The sequence below is a fragment of the Accipiter gentilis genome, chromosome 16, assembly GCF_929443795.1.
Source record: "Accipiter gentilis chromosome 16, bAccGen1.1, whole genome shotgun sequence".
NCBI classification, from domain to species: domain Eukaryota; kingdom Metazoa; phylum Chordata; class Aves; order Accipitriformes; family Accipitridae; genus Astur; species Astur gentilis.
This window is the reverse complement of record NC_064895.1, coordinates 28,207,964-28,225,452: the sequence shown is the minus strand read 5'-3', so window position 1 is coordinate 28,225,452 and position 17,489 is coordinate 28,207,964. Positions and strand designations below refer to the sequence as shown.

The following is a 17,489-nucleotide window of genomic DNA, read 5'->3' as shown; positions in this document are numbered from 1 at the left end:
TATTTAGATGTTTCCATAGGCATGGAGAGTCTCAGCTACTATGATTGTCAGTAGAGATCTAGTTAACATGGTTGGCTCACCCCATATTAGGCACCTATGTTTGGTCAGCTTTTGGGTGCCTAAACCTGGAAGCTTAGTTCCAGCTGCACCAATATATATTGTTAAAAGTTTTCGCTCCCATCCCAAGTTTGTCCATCCCTGAGAAAGATTTTTAAGAGAAGGCACCTCTGAAAGGGCTTAATGCCTCTTTATGATAGAAAAAGTCTAAAAACTTGTCTAAAACTAATAATTTAACTTTTGATTAAAGTTAAGTAAAAGACCCCACAACCTACAATAGATTTAATGCCATTAAGGATGACTTATGTATATATTCACCGTTCTGTTTGCCTGTTCTATGTGCTACTGTTAAAGACCTATTTTTAATTAATAATTAGAAATGGATTCAAATTCCTGTCTGCCAGTGACATTTCATACATAAGCTTTGTGATATTCATAAAAAACTAACCTATGTTTTTTTGTGGGCTCAGGTAGGTCATGCACTTCCTTCGAAGGTCAAAGAGCATTCAAATATGCATTTAAGCATTGTTACCTCTGAATGAATTAATAAATAACGAAGCATACAGGGAACTCTTCTTTCAAACCAAGACTTCGTTCAGACTTTCTAGTTCTGTAAAATATTTGAACTATCTTGAGAAGCAATATGATGCATTTTATAACTATTGAATAATAATGCTAATAAAAACCAAAGAGAATTGGACAGAGATAGAGCTTAGGCTGGTATACTATCACCGCTTCTTGAGGGCAGCCTGTCATTTCAAATAACAGACAAAAGGGAGACCTGGTAACTCTTCATGGCCTAAATCTGATAATGTTGGAGGCCTGCATAAAGTCTCTGGTGTACCGTATAGGAATGTCTCTGTGAAGAACTAAGGGGAAAGTAACAGTTATTGACATACGTGAAATACATGTGATATTTGTGCTTCTCCTTTACTGGACACCCCCCCCCCCCCCCCCAGCATATGGGCAAGCACAAGGTAAAGTTGGAAGCAGAAAAAAATGGTCAACATTTTGCTGGATTGAACTTAAAGTCTACCACTGCAGAGTTATGCATTCTGAAAGTTGCCCCTTTATTTCATATTGGATGTAAAGCAGGCTGCCAAAACTGTAGACACCAATGCCCAGGAAATGGGTTTAGTGATTGCAGAAGGGAGGGAGAGATTTATTCTAGATGGGAGAAGAAGGAGGTGAAGAATCTCGTGAGAGTGTTCCTCTTCTCAGCTTCTACTTCTTGGATGACTTTTCCCAGCAGCTGCTAGGGTGGGCCATGCTAATTTAGTATGGTGTAATGATGATATGTGAATCACAGAATCACAGAATAGTTTGGGTTGGGAGGGACCTTCAAAGGTCATCTAATCCAACCCCTCTCCCCTGGGCAGGAACATCTTTCACTAGATCACATTGGTCAAAGCCCCATCCAGACTGACCTTGAACACCTCCAGGGATGGGGCATCTACAGCTTCTCTGGGCAACCTGATCCAGTGTCTCACTGCCCTCTTGTAAAGAATTTCTTCCTTATGTCCAATCTAGACTAGACTAGACTAGAATATTGAGTTGGAAGGGACCTACAATGATCATCTAATCCAAGTGCCTGACCAATTCAGGGCTGACCAAAAGTTAAAGCATATTGTTAAAGGGATTGTGCAATGTTGTCAAATTATGATGGGTTTTGGTATTGCAATGCTGTTAAACCTTTTGGACAGGGCGCCATTAAGATCTACAGATAGTGATAGACTACTCTTTATCTCTGTCACTGTACTAACTGCACTCCTCCCCAGCAAGTTGGGGTGGAAAATTGCATAAGAGATGAGGAAGCTGTAGAAGGCCTGGCAGGGAAATTTATTTCATTACAGGGCAGTGCTGAGACTATTTCCTTGTAGCCCAATCCCATGGGACCGCTTTTCTTGGCTGTTCCTCCCCTTGTCTCACAAACCCATTTGCATGCCTTCTGTATCTCAGTTCTTCTCTGGTATTTTGCTGGAAGTGAGGAGGAGGGTCTTTCTACTCATGTCTGCACAGAAAGGCAGTGCAGGCGTCACCGCTCCAGCTCTGGGGAGAAGGCAGAGGTGTCATGTAGCTGGGTGGCCTGGGCCAGAGTCAAGCCTGGCCACACTGAGGGAGGGACATTACTGTTGTGGCAGATCCCACAAAATCAAAGATTTATAAAGCTGCTGTCTTTCACTGGTATTTTGGTTTTGTTATAGCAGTATTCTGGCCATTGGTGGTGGGGAACAGACAAAATTTCTTATTGCACCGAATTGGTGGCAGCAACTCATCCCATTCCCACAAAATGTCATTGCTAAAAGAGTGATGGAGTATGTTCTCCATGAAGAATCTGTTGTCAGAAAATCTTCTCTCTACTTAAAGAACTATTGATATTTCATACAGCGAGTGTTGTATTGACCATGAACAAGAAGCTCATTTACACCAGCACTGCCAATCTTAAGGAACTAAGTATTTTGTAACGTCTTTGTCCTTGGTGATGTTCAAAACTGGACTGGACGAGGCCCTGGACAACCTGCTCTAGTCTGACATTACTTTGAGCAGGGGTGTTGGACTAGAGACCTCCACAAATCCCTTCCAAGCTCAGAAAATTTGTGATTCTGTTTTAGCTTCAAAGCTACACCAGAAAACCTGTAATCTGGTGGTTTGATGAAGGTTAAAGACGAGGCAATTTTGCAGCTGATATGGACTGTTGAAAATGTTGCTGTAGGCATGATCATAGAATCATAGAATGGTTCAGGTTGGAAGGGACCTTAAACATCATCTAGTTCCCACTCCCCTGCCATGGGCAGGGACACCTTCAACCAGATCAGGTTGCTCAGAGCCCAGTCCAACCTGACCTTGAATGGTTCCAGGGATGGGGCAGCTACAACTTCACTGGGCTACCTGTTCCAGTGTCTCACCACCCTCACAGTAAAGAATTTTTTCCTAATATCTAATCGAAATCTACCCTCTTTCAGTTTAAAACCGTTACCCCTCGACCTATCACTACACGCCCTGATAAAGAGTCCCTCTTCATCTTTCTTGTCGGCCCCCTTTAGGTACTGGCAGGCTGCTGTAAGGTGTCCCCGGAGCCTTCTCTTCTCCAGGCTGAACAACCCCAACTCTCTCAGCCTGTCCTCATAGCAGAGGTGCTCCAGCCCTCTGATCATCTTTGTGTCCCTCCTCTGGACCCGCTCCAACAGGTCCATGTCTGTCCTGTGCTGAGGACCCCAGAGCTGGACGCAGGACTCCAGGTGGGGTCTCACCCGATGGGAGCAGAGTGGCACAATCCCCTCCCTCGACCTGCTGGCCACGCTGCTTTTGATACAGTTGGCTTTCTGGGCTGCGAGTGCACATTGCTGCGTCATGCTGAGCTTCTCGGTTTAAGTTCTAAGTATATGGGCAAGTCAGAATTGATAGAGAAAGCTAGTATTTGCTGTGTTGATCCCAAAGCAAATGGGGAAGACCAAAACTATAGTTTCCTCCTTGACATTGAAAACCAGGTATATTGAAAGCTTTGTACATGTTTTGGTCAATAGACAGTATAAAAGTTTTCTTTAATATGTACAAGCTCATTAATGTATTGTAACCTTCTGAAGAAACTCTTTTATATTTCATTTATCCTTCCTGCACCCCAGCACCTTGAAAATCATCAAGAACTCTCAATCCACAGCACTGTAACTAACTTCTTTTCTATTAACATTTTTCTCCTTTAATCATATGCTATAAAGAGTTTTACTTTCCCTTGGCAACTTTTAAGCTGTATAGATGTAATCATTACAGTGAGTGATGACATCAAGCCAGGGTGACATGGTGCAATTGATTTTTACTAAATAATTATATGATGAGCTGGAAGAAAGAGTTTTATTAGTCTTAACTCAGCAAGGATTGATTGGGGAAAAGAAAATGACCAATCAGTATATCAGGTTTCTGCGGTTATAAGAAAATAAGTGACAGCTGCAGAAAAGTCTATAAATCACAGAAAAAATTATGATAAAAATAAAAGCTATGAACTGCCCTTTAAAATTTCACTGGGTGGCACAGAAGAGTCTAACAGACCTTAGTCATTTATCTCCATTATGCTTGGGATCCTATGAGAATAGTAAGGCTGACGAATGATGCCATTACATTTTTTTATTATTTTTAAATGGAGAGAAGATAAGGATTGTTGTATAAGTATTACTTTCAAGTCATTGGAGGGTTGAGTCTTCAAAAGAAATCCCTGATTTAGATAATAAAATAAATAAAGTATATTTTGCTTTAGCCTTCTGTAGGTAATATATTCAAAAATCACCATTTTGAAACAAATCTGCTTGTTTGCAATTAAGTCTCAATTTGTAAAGCAAAACAAAAAAAAAAAAGTATAGCACTAGGAAATATGTGTTTTTATTAATGCTGTGGATATTCCTATTTCTTATTGACCTCAAGTTACTCAGACAGGAAGGACAATGACCTACCTAAGATGCATCTCAGCATCTCAACAGAAACTCAAAACTGTAGCATAACAGCAGTGTAACTGCTTGAAAGGGGCAACTCTTTCCCCCAGCCTAGAAGACACCGTAGTTTTGACAAGGTCTAGAAAATATGAAGGAAAAAGCACTGACCAGCTGAATGGAAGCAGGGATGATGTCGTATATCCTAGTCATTCAACTGAAAGGAGAGCTAGTATTTACTACTTTGATGCCAGAGAAGACCAAAACTAAGTCATTCCTACCCAGGTACATCAGAAGATATCAAAGTGTTGGTAAGAGAGCTTTTTAGAGCTATTTCTTTGACTGTTATCTACCTTTTGGCAAATAACAGTTTTTCTAGTGGCAGTGTGTTTGTATTGAATGGCACTCTCAACCTGGGAATCGTTCCTGTTGCAGGATCTGGGAGAGCATCACAGCTCCCTGTTCTTTCCATCTACCATCCTATGGCCACAAATTTCTTTCATGTAAGTCAGAGCAAGCGCTTAGCTCTTGAGGGCGTTTTTTGATTAATTAGTGTTCTGGTGTCTGCTGGCACAGTGAGGAAATTTTATGTTCTCCAGAGTGGTCCAAGCTGAGAACCACTGAGGTGCTTTGGTCAGCCAAAGTGAAATTCCTAAATATGATCCATGCCCGAGATCTAAACACATTTAGAGCTCCAGATGCTGTCATCCTCACTGGTTCTCCAGAGACAAGAGCTTTCAAGGACTGGCCAGTACTCACACAGGCTTTGGGCTTACATTCTTTGGCACCATGCAGCCATATCCAAAAGCAGGTATTTTTGTGTCTTGCCAGAGATGTGCAAATTCTATGCTTTTCTCTCAGTTCTAAAATCAGCCTCTCTATCTAAACATCTCTTTGACAAGAGATTTTACAGCTGTTCTCAGCATAGCAGCTGATTTTCTTGGTCTTGGGCATCAACAGCAAGTGCCAGCCTTTTGACTCCAGAGTATATTTGTTCCTGTTGCTGTCGAATGTGTTCCTGATCACCTGGTCAGGGAGGTAGATATTTGCCTTTTTGCCAATTACTGGCTCGCACCGCTGATGTTAGTAAAGTACAGCCAGATGAAATGGGGTGATCTTGCAAACCCTGGGCTGGCCAAGGGGGTTCTAGTGTCAGAGTCCTGGAGGACCTGATGTGAAGCTCAAGGACTTGTCTCTGCTCTGAACCTTCTTACACCAGGTACAAATCAGGTAAAACACCGAGGCTTTGGCTTCCTCTGTATCATGGCAGGGACATTGGGTAGCCCTTGAAACTCTGTCTGGTTGCCTCTAGTTATAGAGATACTGATCAACAATGGGAACAAGTCGTCTGGGTGTGCTTTGTGACAAAGTGGACCAGGTCCGATGCTGCATGTAAGATGATGTTCTGTTTTCAGACTTTAAGACGTCTTGCAGAAGAACAGTTGTAGGCAATCAGCATTTCCCTGCCAGGAAGATCCAGCTGCTCTAAAGATGTGCAGCTGATGTTCTGTAGGAGTTATTCCTTCTTCCAGTAGCGAAGATTTAGACAAACTTGATTCACTGGTTTGATCTGGAATGAAAGCAAAATCACACGTATTACCTAATTATTTAATAAATAATTTTCACATTCTTAACTGAAACCTAACGTGTACAACTGTGGTGTTACGTTAACAGAGAGAGACAGAATGTCATGATAGACAAAATAAGAAAGACATTTCAGAAATGGAAAGAAAGTTAACTACAGATGATATTGTGGAATTTTTGGATAGCCAAGCAGAGATCATTTTTGATTTAGTAGACTTTCTTTCAGACAAAGCCAAGATTGTTAAGCTCAATCATCCTACCACAGTTGTTTAGTAAATTGAATTTCTTGCCTTGTTTGCTACTCATTGAGTTAGTGAATCTCAACAAGTAAGATTTGCCAGAGGGTTTTAAAAAATCAGTGATGGACCCTTGAGAAATAAGTTTGTACATGTGAGGTACATTACAAATAATAACAGCAACAGTGGCAATTGATTATGTCTGTACACATGGAATTTATTTTGCTTTATTATCACGTAGTCTTTGTGGCTTAAATAATAGCTACTTATTATGGGATATTTAGGTACAAATTAATTTAAGTAACAAGTAAAAATAAATGACATTTTAGCTTAGATGATTGATCACATTAAAGCTACACTTTGGAGTAAAACTTAGAATACCTGTTCAGTCTTCTTCATAGCTAGTGGATGGTTTAACAGTGCAAGCCAACGCTTGAGTTCTAGGAGGGGCTGTTATTATCGCACAGTCTGACCTCCTCCTTAACTTAATCATTTCATCACTGGCCTTAGACAGCTCTTTGGGCTTTGGTATATCTTTGGGGAAAATGGATATCCTTGATGTGAAGCCCTCAGGAAAGGGGTGTGGCTTTAAGTGCATTGTTCCAGCGAGAAATGCTCTCCGCTATTTAAACGTTGTCTTATTTCCAATCTGGATATTGTACACTTTGGCTTTCAATTGCTCTACCTAGTTAAGCTACTTTGCCAAGATTAAAGAGCCTTGTTGCTCAGGTTATTTCTCTCTATACGTATTTTTAAATCAGAGTCAGTTTTCCTCTTAACCTTCTCTTCAATAAATTAATTAAGCTGACCGCTTCCCTATTGCTATGGAACAGTGGTGGCACGTGCATGTATTAAATAATCTTGTTTATCTTCTTACTCAGAGTACCGTGCACATGAGCTCATGCTAAACTCATACACTTGAAATGCATGCTAGAAACTAGCATACTATATAGTGATCCTCCATTTATAGAGGTTTTTGTAATCTACTCCCTGGTCAGTTGTTAAGTAATTTGTTAAGCAATAAATAGATTTGTAGAATGCTAATGCTTGAGCTCAAACATCAATCAGCATTAACATATCCTGGCAAAACTAATGCTTTACTGGGCTGTATTCATTTTATGCCTAACTATTCAGTAGCACTGGCTTTACAAGAGCTCCCTACCACCCTAAAATAACTTGCAAAGAAATGAGCAAAATATTCTCTGCCTTGCAGACCACAGTATTAAGTATTGATGAAGAACGTAGTTGTTGTTCTTATGTGTAATAATGTAACACTTTATCAATTAAAAAGTAACCCAAAGCATCAGAAAGCTCCGTAACATTTTTCAGAATCACATTCTGTCATGTATACTGTTGGTCACTGAATGGAATTTTTGTCCAAATGCATCTTTGAAAATATTTCTGCATCTTTTAGTTCATAAATATTTCAGCCATATTTCGTTTGTTTATTGTACTATCCTTTAAACCATTTTTCTGTTTCCTTGGAAAGTACCAGAGGGATAAAAGTTACCATGTTTTAATGAGTAGTATTATGTTGATAGCATCTTCCCCCCCACCAGTATCACAGGCTCTTTCTCTACCCTCTGCCCTTTGCTAGGGGGGTATCAGTAGGTACAGGGTTTTTTTCCAGTTCTTCCCCATAGTCGTGAGAGTTGATGGTAATCTTCAAAGGGGCTTCTGTAGTCTGGTGGCAGTCAAAAGACAAATCCTGATGATTTCCAGTTTTGCTTGGGTTGCAGGCATTTGGGAGGAGTCTGCTTCTTTGAGTCTGCTTTAGAAATTCCGGCTCTTTCACTCACCCAAGTTCATATACACCACCGGACAAACTCAAAATTAATACAATTTATTACAGCAAAGCAAAAAGTTGTGTCCTTGAATACAACATTGGGAACAAGGTATAAAACACAAAAACTGCAAAACTGCAATTGCAGTTGCAAAACTGCACCTCCGGATCACTCTTAATGCTAAAGCTCCTCTCTAAGGCTGTTGTTTGACTTTATGGAATGATCCACAGCAAAGCTGGCTTGCAGTCTTGCTGCCTGAGGGAATGGGAATGGGTAGCGATGAGAGGCAGCAATGCCTCTGGCCGGCGCGGCTGACTAGCGCTGCATAATGCCAAACCATATCTGGGTGAATCACCTAAGGGGATAGGAACATTCTTTCTGCTTTGGCCCATTATTTTATAGTTTCGTAGGCAGAGCCATCTCATATTTTGGAAATTTGTACAGGAGCAACTTCATACAACCAGTCTTTTGAAGGGATTACATAGATCAGCATTAAAGGGGCTAATCCTTGTACCAAAATTACTCATTTATGGTATAATTTCAAGGAGTTACTAAGTATGTATAAGCAGAGTTTTGTTTTCACAATATTACATATAAACAGTATTATATACTTTCGCCATCCATATTACCCACATGTAGGTTGCAAATAGAATTTAGTAGATATTAGATATATACCGTTGTTTTCTACTTCTCCCAAACTCAAAAAAAATTGTGAAAGTGTTGCTGTTCCTACACATTACTCACTCTACAAGAGTACTAATGCAGCCAGACTTTCTCCAAACCTTCTCCTTAGCATACTTCTCTATCGGAGTCCTCTTTGGAGCTCAGATGTGAGAGTTTCGTAAGAGTCATTCCTTCTCTCCGTAACTAGTGGTGATGATGGTAGGAACTGATAACTTCAGAGTTAATTCAGCAATACATGCATACAAGTCTTTTAGCAAGATCATTGCTTTATGAATAGAAGAGAATAGCTAGTTATCTCCAAGGGTATTTTGAACCTTTCTCCCACTAAGATGTACTCCTCCGGCACAAGAAAATTTTTAAGCACTTGTTAAAATCAAGGGGGTTTTTTGTAACTATTTGCATGGTTCAAAATAAATATTTTAAGAGTACCTTGATTACAGTAACTACAGCTTGATTATTTAAGGTTTTACATCTGTATTTGACTACTGTGTGATTTACCAAAATGTAAAACGCTCACATTTCATTTGCATGTCATTTAAAAGTAGATGTCAGAGCTGAAACTTTTCAGGACTGTTTAACCAAAGAAAGACTTGGACTTCCTAAAAATACCTACTGAGTATGCACATAAGAGACCAGGCTAATCCAGGTGTATGGAACGTCCTAAATTTAGGTCTGTTGAACTTGTGCCTGCAGCCCCGTCAAGTGGGGAGGAGGATCCTCATGGTGTGCTGCTGTGTTTTCTCTCTCCCCAGGAATGCGACAAGGTAATGACTTTGGCACACAGTATCGCTCGGCCATCTACACGTTTTCTCCGGAACAGATGGAAGCTGCCTTGAGATCTAAGGAAGAATATCAAAAGGTAACATTGGGCAGGGCGTGGAATTGCTTCACATATGAGCGGAGGTCAAAGACATCACCTGTTAGCACAAAATCACTTCTCGTGTTGTACATTGTCTCTGTGTTGCTATTGGAGCTCCTCATTTCAGTACTGAACTTGCATCATATTTGCTTTAAATTCCAACTTTTGTGAAGTGGGGTTTTTTTGTATGTGAGTCACTTTATAACTATGGAGAAAGAAAAATAGTTACTTGCACAGAGATAGTTTTAATCTCTTCTAGAGATTTTTTTGTGTGTGTGCACCAGAGTGAAAGTCTGTGGTCTTAAAGATATTCAAGCGTATCTGAACCCCATACTTTGAAGGGTGTAGCCAAAATCTCAGACCTAGGAGTTCTTGAACACTAGGGGAAACTCCTGATCAATATTTGAGCTTGTTAACTCAGGATCACCCACCTGCTGCTTATAAGATGCTTCTAATCAAGCCATTCCATAAATGTCTTTGATTAAATGTGACAGCCCGTGACTTAGTAAGACTATTTGTTTTGACACTAGGGTTTGTGTGAGAGAAGATCGACCATTTCCCTTTCTATACCCAGTCCTGTTTTTCAGTGAAGATGGATTCTGTCTTTTGCCTGCCACATAAGCTATTATTTAACTAAAGGAAGAAGGATTACTGTCCTATAGTGTTGCTGCATTGTAATTGCTGTCTGATCTGCCTAGTGGTCTTGTCAATGCAAGCTCCGAATTCTATAGCAGAGATATATATAAATTCTTATGACTTACACAAAATAAACTACTAGGACATCAGGGCAATAGACAGAGTAACTATCAAATAGTGCTAAAAGAATACCAGCTTTCATGCATTCACTTATATACTATGGCTTCACTAAAGTGTTATGTTGAAGAATCAGGGCTTTTGGTCAATATCTAATGTTAAAGAACTGTGTTTTGAAAAGTGAGGGTACATCAGTCAGAGGCATGTGCCGAGGTCCAAAAAGGAGGTGCATGTGCTCAAGTCTTGCATGGCAGTTTGGTTTCCATAAATGTGTGTGTGACATTGGTGGGCTGAGCTATGTGTGCACTTGTAGGGCTGGTTTGTACATGCAGTTGGCATTATTTTGCATGCAAAGAGATGCTCTGAACTGCAAGTAACTAATTTGCAAGTCGTTCCTAGCAGTGTGATAACTGTGCATGTAAATTAAGTGTTCAATGACATATATTTTCTCATGAGTAGCTGAACACATGGGGATAAGTCAGTCTTGCAGGTGTTTATCTTTGTTAACAGAGTAGTTTCTGAAGGTTCGGTATTCATATTTATCATGCAGAACTTCTTTCTACTCATTGTTTACCTTAGATCCATTGCTTTTCCAAATTGGTTTTGATCCTTTTTGTTAGCATCTGCTGACCAATATCACACTGTAAATCTTACAGCTTTCAGTTTGCTTTCCCAACTCTATTATTCTCTGCTGTTATTTGTCATTAAATTAATACTGACTTGAAAGCAAAATTACGATGTAGGAGATTGCAATATGATATTACAGAGATTTCCATCATCAAATATGTCATGGTTTAACCCCAGCCAGCAACTAAGCACTACACAGCTGCTTGCTCACTCCCCCGCAGTGGGATGGGGGAGAGAATCAGAAGGGTAAAAGCAAGAAAACTCATGGGTTGAGATAAGAACAGTTTATTAATCGAATAAAATAATAATAACAATAATGAAAATAACAAAAAGAGAGAAATAAAGCCCGAGAAAAACAAGTGATGCAAATGAGAAACAATTGCTCACCACAAACAGACCGATGCCCAGCCTGTTCCCGAGCAGCGTCCCCCTGGCCACCTTTCCCCTCAGTTTATATGCTGAGCATGACATCCCATGGTCTGGAATCTCCCTCGGGTCAGTCGGGGTCAGCTGTCCCAGCCGTGTCCCCTCCCAAATCCTTGTGCCCCCCCCAGCCTGCTCGCTGGCAGGGCAGCATGAGAATCCAAAAAGTCCTTGACTTAGTGTAAGCGCTGCTGAGCAACAACTAAAACCATCAGTGTGTTATCAACATTCTTCTCATCCTAAATGCAAAACACAGCACTATACCAGCTACTAGGAAGAAAACTAGCTCTATCCCAGCCAAAACCAGGACAAAATAGATTTTCTTAATGGCACGATTTAAAATTTACCTACTTTGAAGTCTGTCACCATTTGAAAAGTGTGTATAATTAGTACATTTATATAATTAGGCAGAACTCTGTAAGTGATCACATGTAGAGTTTGTTTTTGCACTGAATTAGGGGGAAGGAAGGCACTGTGGTTGCCAACTAAGGAAGCACAGCAAATATGTACTGAAATTCCTACAGGATATGTGGTTTCTTTGTATTATTAACAACAATATCTACAATATTATCTTCTGTGGTATTGCAGTAGCAGTAGAATGGTTGTATGGGAAACATACTGAGCAAACAATATGTCCAGGAATCCCTTTCCATATTAAATGTTTTGCATTACATTATTTTAATGTAAATATAATACAGCCGCTTTCCTTATTATTGCAGTAATTTAAAATAAATACCAGGCTCTTCTGGCAGTGACACATGCATATCTGTGCACCTGATAATGACAGATAAAAACATGTGGGGATGGCATAACACTTGATTTTTCCATGATAAGCAGTTGTGCATACACCAACTGGAGGAATGCCTAACATATACTAGAAGTAAAATTAGAGGTTTTCGGTGCTGCAGGTGAATAAAAACAAAATGTAGTTTGTTTGTTCACTGAATAGTTGTGCATATGCTGTTAGATGTCTTTTTGAGCTGAGGACCTGGAAGAGAGCTAAGAATGGCCTCCAAACAGAAAATGATGTTCTTGCTAGATAAGTTTTTTTCTTAAAGACAGGTAGGGTTGTTAAGTTAAAGGAAACATTTTTGTTCGCTGAGGATAGAAACCATCCAACCCCAAGGTTTATATCTTAAATTCCTGCCTCCAAGACGGGCGAGCCTGAAGCGCTAGCTCCTCTCTAGAAGTCAGATAGCCGTGTTCATCTCTGGCTACATTTAGCGAGCAGTATGGGCTGAGGGGAGCGGATCTGCAGAACAAAACCGTTTGTACCGAGGACCCCGAACACACTATGTGCATTTCAAGAGGGTTTGCTCTTCAGTAGCTGCGGTTTGGTGCTCCGAACCACGTGCCACGCTAGCAGGTGGAAGTCAGTGGCGCATTTCTGGTTTAGCTCCACCAAAAGGACTTGGGTTCATCCATCCCAAGACCACTCCGTGGTGTGAACCAAAGCATGATAAGTGGCAACGATCAGGAGATTTATTACAAGAGCACACTTCTGCTCCAAACTGAAACGCTGATGTAGCTTACACCTTTAGGGTAGTGCTATGCTTGAGTGGAGAAATACTGTGGTGAAGTGTACCACGTCCCTAGCTCCTATCAGCCAACGAGTGAGAATCATAATGCTCATTGAGCCCAAGTATCCTGCAGGGTTACATCTATTTTAAGTTGTGAAACTTGTTGCTGATTCATGCAGCTGTTTTAACAGCTGAGAAATGGCAATACAGCAATGAATATGCATCGAGCCATGCATCTTTAGCTGTTGATGAAGCTGAATGCATACAGTCAGAGTCGGCTAGTGGTAATATATATTATAATACAATAGTGCTGCTGGTAAATTGTAACACAATGTAAGTGTAATCAGAAAAACAAAAAAATGAGGGCCAGGGCTTGGTGAAAGTACTGCGAATGAGCTGTTCCATCAGTTTTGCCTGAAGCTGAAGTTTTTTAATACAGTTGAACCTGAGGTTACTCAATTTTCAAGACAGTTGCTAGGCTGGATTTGGTTTTCAAATGAATTATCTAGGCAATAATCCAAATATTGAAATCTGAGTGGGAAGAAGTTTGTATTTATGTTTTCTGAATCAGAGGCCTGCATTTGTTTTGTCAAGCACCGACACTAGGTTTTCAGGCTCCAAGAATATACTGAGTCCCTCCCCACCATGTTTGGCATCCCCAAAATGCCAACATCTCTGCATCCTCATGTGGGACAGCACTGACAATGAACAGGATGCACAGAGAGCAAAACACAGGTCTATTACTTTGTTAGAAAAGCAAATATTTGGCAGGAGCAGATCCTTCCACAAAGCAACTAAAGGGCCTCTCCACGAATAATTATGAATGAATTGAGTCTTGAGCTCTTGACGGAGGTGTTGGATGATGTGAGCAGGTAATAAGCTCCTGATTTGTTATAGCCAAGAGAAGTTGGTGGGGAGAGTTGCTGTCATTTGTTCTTACAGTTGTAAAGTGGAGAGAGTAATAAGGGCTTAAAGAGACAGGAGTATAGAAATGTTGAGATTTTATGAAGACATTAAAAATGTGGCCTTTACTAAAGTCCAGAGAACTGGAATGGAGTGGGTTTCTACTGAACATATAGGAAATGTAGATGAAGCACAGAAGTAACTTTTTTTCTGCTTAGAAATGGATGGAGCTTTGCTAGAAGCAACATAATACTTTTTTTTTTTTTTTTTTTTTTTTATGATTTGGACTGTAAGGCTATAATCTTGGAAAGTTTCTCTGCAGGAGTAGATTGTGATGCTGATAGAAATCCTCTCTGAAATCTAAACCAGCTGGTCAACAGATTGAGAAAAGAAATCAAATAAAACAATAACTGCACCAAAGCCAGAATTACAAAGAAAAAAAAAAAAGAAAGAAGCAATGCTAATTGTTTGCTTTGGGGGCTGCAAATATGTTTAAGAAGTTCAAAAAGTAATGTAAGTAGAGGTGAAGAGATTAAATTTAAAAATTAAAATTTAGTATAAATATAAAAAATACAGGCCATTGAAACTAGCCCATTGCCCAATCTATTAGTCTGGAGAACAGTGTCTTTGTGGAAATGTCAGGAACTATAAAACCATAGGTGGGTAGACTTTCTGGAGATCTTGAGGCGAACAGTGTATGATGCTCAGAGGAGAGACTGGGTCCCACTGCATTTTTCTTTGCATTTTGTCAAACAGCATTTTCTGTTTATTTAACAAAAGACTTGGCCTGAAGAACATGAATTTGGCCAAAGATCTAAAATTTCTTTTTGAATCAGGCAAGCAAAGGATTACTATGCTGCACTAAATTCCCTATTGGTGTAACTCCACAAGAGCTGATATATTTGCACAACGGGTTAGTTCGACCCATATGCTTTATTGCATATTTACTCACATGCAGCTGAGAAGTGAATCTTTCAACCGATAACTTCAAATGTACTGTTTGGTTTCACAAATGTAGGTCTTGGAGCATCTGAACTTGAAGCACCATTGGGTTTTCTCTGTTTGTGCTTCTGTCTTTTTGTTCTGCACAAGTTTATAGTGATGGGGAGGGGTTTTGAGGGAGCGGGGTGGGTGGTGTTTTGTTTTGTTATTTTTTTAACTTTTAAAGCCCTGAACAGTTACCTGATAAATCATGGATGACCATGGGAAGAATGGGGATGAATATTATTTTACACAGTTGTGGATTTACAGTGCTATTGTTCATTTGCAATGGCCAAATTTCAGTGTGGCTACAGCTACATGATAGCGCTCCTGGTCCTGAACTTGCTCACAGAAGGTCCGGGAACACATTGAATTAACACTGAGGTTGGCTTTGGTAGTTTTCAAGAAGCTCCTCTGTGCTGGGGTAGTCAGATACTGTGTCTTAGCCCAGAGCTGAAAACCAGCTGCTGGCCCGTGGTTGAAGCTCCCTTATCTCCTTGCGAAGCAGAAGGGCTTGCACGAGCAGTGCTCCGCTCCGCTGGAAGGTCTCAACTAACCGCTGACCTGGGAGTTCACACTTCCCCAAAATGGAGTGAGTGCTCAGCCACGGGACACATTCCCAGTGCCTGGTTCAGCTGCTTACACCTAGTGCTGTTGGGGAAGCTCTAGCGTACCTCAGCCCACCTCCTCCTGCCGCTTCACAACCCACAAATATCCCTTAGGGGCTCTATCGTACCTGCCGGTCCTGCGAAGACATCTGAAATACTCTGGGCACCTCAAATAGTGCTCAGTGCCTATATTTAGGTAGCTGATTTTAGGCCCACCCTGATCTCTCATGACTGTAATGGAAGTTAGGTTACCTAATTCACACGTGTACCTCACCAGATATAAACCAGGTTGCGATGGATGGATGTGTTCTGCAGGATAAGGCAAACAGTGAATTAGTACGGGCCAGCAGAAGATGCAACAGCCTCTGCAGCTCGGGAGCCTAACAGATACCGTGAAACTTTCCTAAGCTTGCTGTGGGATGATGTGGGAACAAACCGGCAGAACCCTCAGCTGCAAAACCAAGAGCTTTATATTTGGTATCATAGAAACGCCTTTCAAAAGCTGGAGTTTCAGGGCCAGTGCAATGAGCCTTGGAGCAGCAATCTACAAAGAAATGGTCAGGACTGTTATTTGTCGAGGCTGGCGGAACGGCTATTTACAGACCTACAGGGTCGACAGTTCTGAGTTTTTAATTGCATAAAGGAATGCCTTGTGGAGTGAATTTACGACATTCAGCTGTGGTTTTATTTAACGTGCTGTGTGAGGTTAGAACATGCTTTGGCTGCGAGTCAGCTTTTCACATGTTTTTTGGCTGGGAAAAGTTAAATAGCTCTTTTTAAAAGTAGGTTGTTGTTATTAAAGCAATACAATAGAGTCAATAAAAAAATAACACCTGCTTACTCCTCTTCAAATTATGTCTATTTCAGAGCTTTACGTATCAAATTATCTTTGCTTCACTCTGATGTGAATAGTAGCTACTTGATTCCTGATTGATGGTGGTAGTTCTTATGAAAATAAGCAAACCTGATCTGATAAGCTAAGCCATTATTTATTTTGTAATCACTCATCTGTGCTACAGAGATACCCTTTTTATGTTCATCCCTCTCTGAGAAAGCTGCATTCAGCTATGGATTGAAGAGGTTTTGTATGAACAGTTGCTAACTCTTTTCATATTACTTTAAACCACAGAAAATTTGACTTCTTTGTTACTCCAAGAAAATTTGGTCACCTTGCAGCAGAAAGATAGCTCAAAACTAATATACACTTTTGACCGCATTTCTTAATGACAGTGGCAACAAGATAAAAGCTTTAATGGCATGAACTTAGGAGACTGTTGTTGGCTTGTGTGAGTTTCTTAAAATAAACATGTCTGTGAGATGACCTGTCCTATTGTCAACACTGATTAACAACCCAGTTGTGCTTTCTTTGTTGAATTTATGCTGAAATGCATCTATATGATGCATTTATAAAGTTTTATGGTTCTCTGCTATTTTTTTTCTACCTTTTCGATAGGGAATTCTGTTACGATAGACATGGTTAGCACCCTGTATTTTTCTTTGCAGCCATAACATACAACATCAGAGTTCGCTCAATATCATAGTTATTGTTTATCTGGCTTTTCTTTCTTAATAAATTTTCTTACATTTCTGTGCTGTAGAATCTCATCTTGTGTTGTGGGAGGAAAGGCATCTTAATATCACCAACAAGATGACTTTATTTTGAAACAGTGAAATGTACAGGATGTATATGTCCATATCAAAACATAAGTGAGCATCCCTGGAAAGCATAGGAGGACTAAGGACACGTCTCAAAATTCACTGAGGCAGAGAAGTGCCACCATCCTATGCTGAGTGCAGCATGCTACCAATTGCATATTATTTCTGTTCCCCTGGATGCAGCAGCAGTACATGTTGCTTGCTTTTCTCAACGCTGAAGGCAAGATTTTTTTTTTAGCTTTCGATTCTGCATATATGCTGTTCATTTGATCAAAGGCCGGGCGTTTCACTTAGCCCTTTGACTGTTGCAAATATAGCTAATCATGCATTTGAAGTTAGAACGATGAACAACATTATGAAACCATACTTTCTATTTCACAATCATTTTTTCATCTG

The 17,489-nt window shown here is 40.3% G+C and overlaps 1 protein-coding gene across 1 annotated transcript in view; it reads left to right on the top strand.

The window, feature by feature from the left end:
* The window catches only part of MSRA (methionine sulfoxide reductase A), a 287,235-nt gene that overhangs the window by 183,805 nt on the left and 85,941 nt on the right, over nt 1-17,489 (top strand). The window contains exon 5 of the mRNA XM_049819244.1: nt 9,516-9,622. Within this exon, the coding sequence (XP_049675201.1) occupies nt 9,516-9,622 (107 nt within the window). The remainder of the gene's footprint in view (nt 1-9,515; nt 9,623-17,489) is intronic.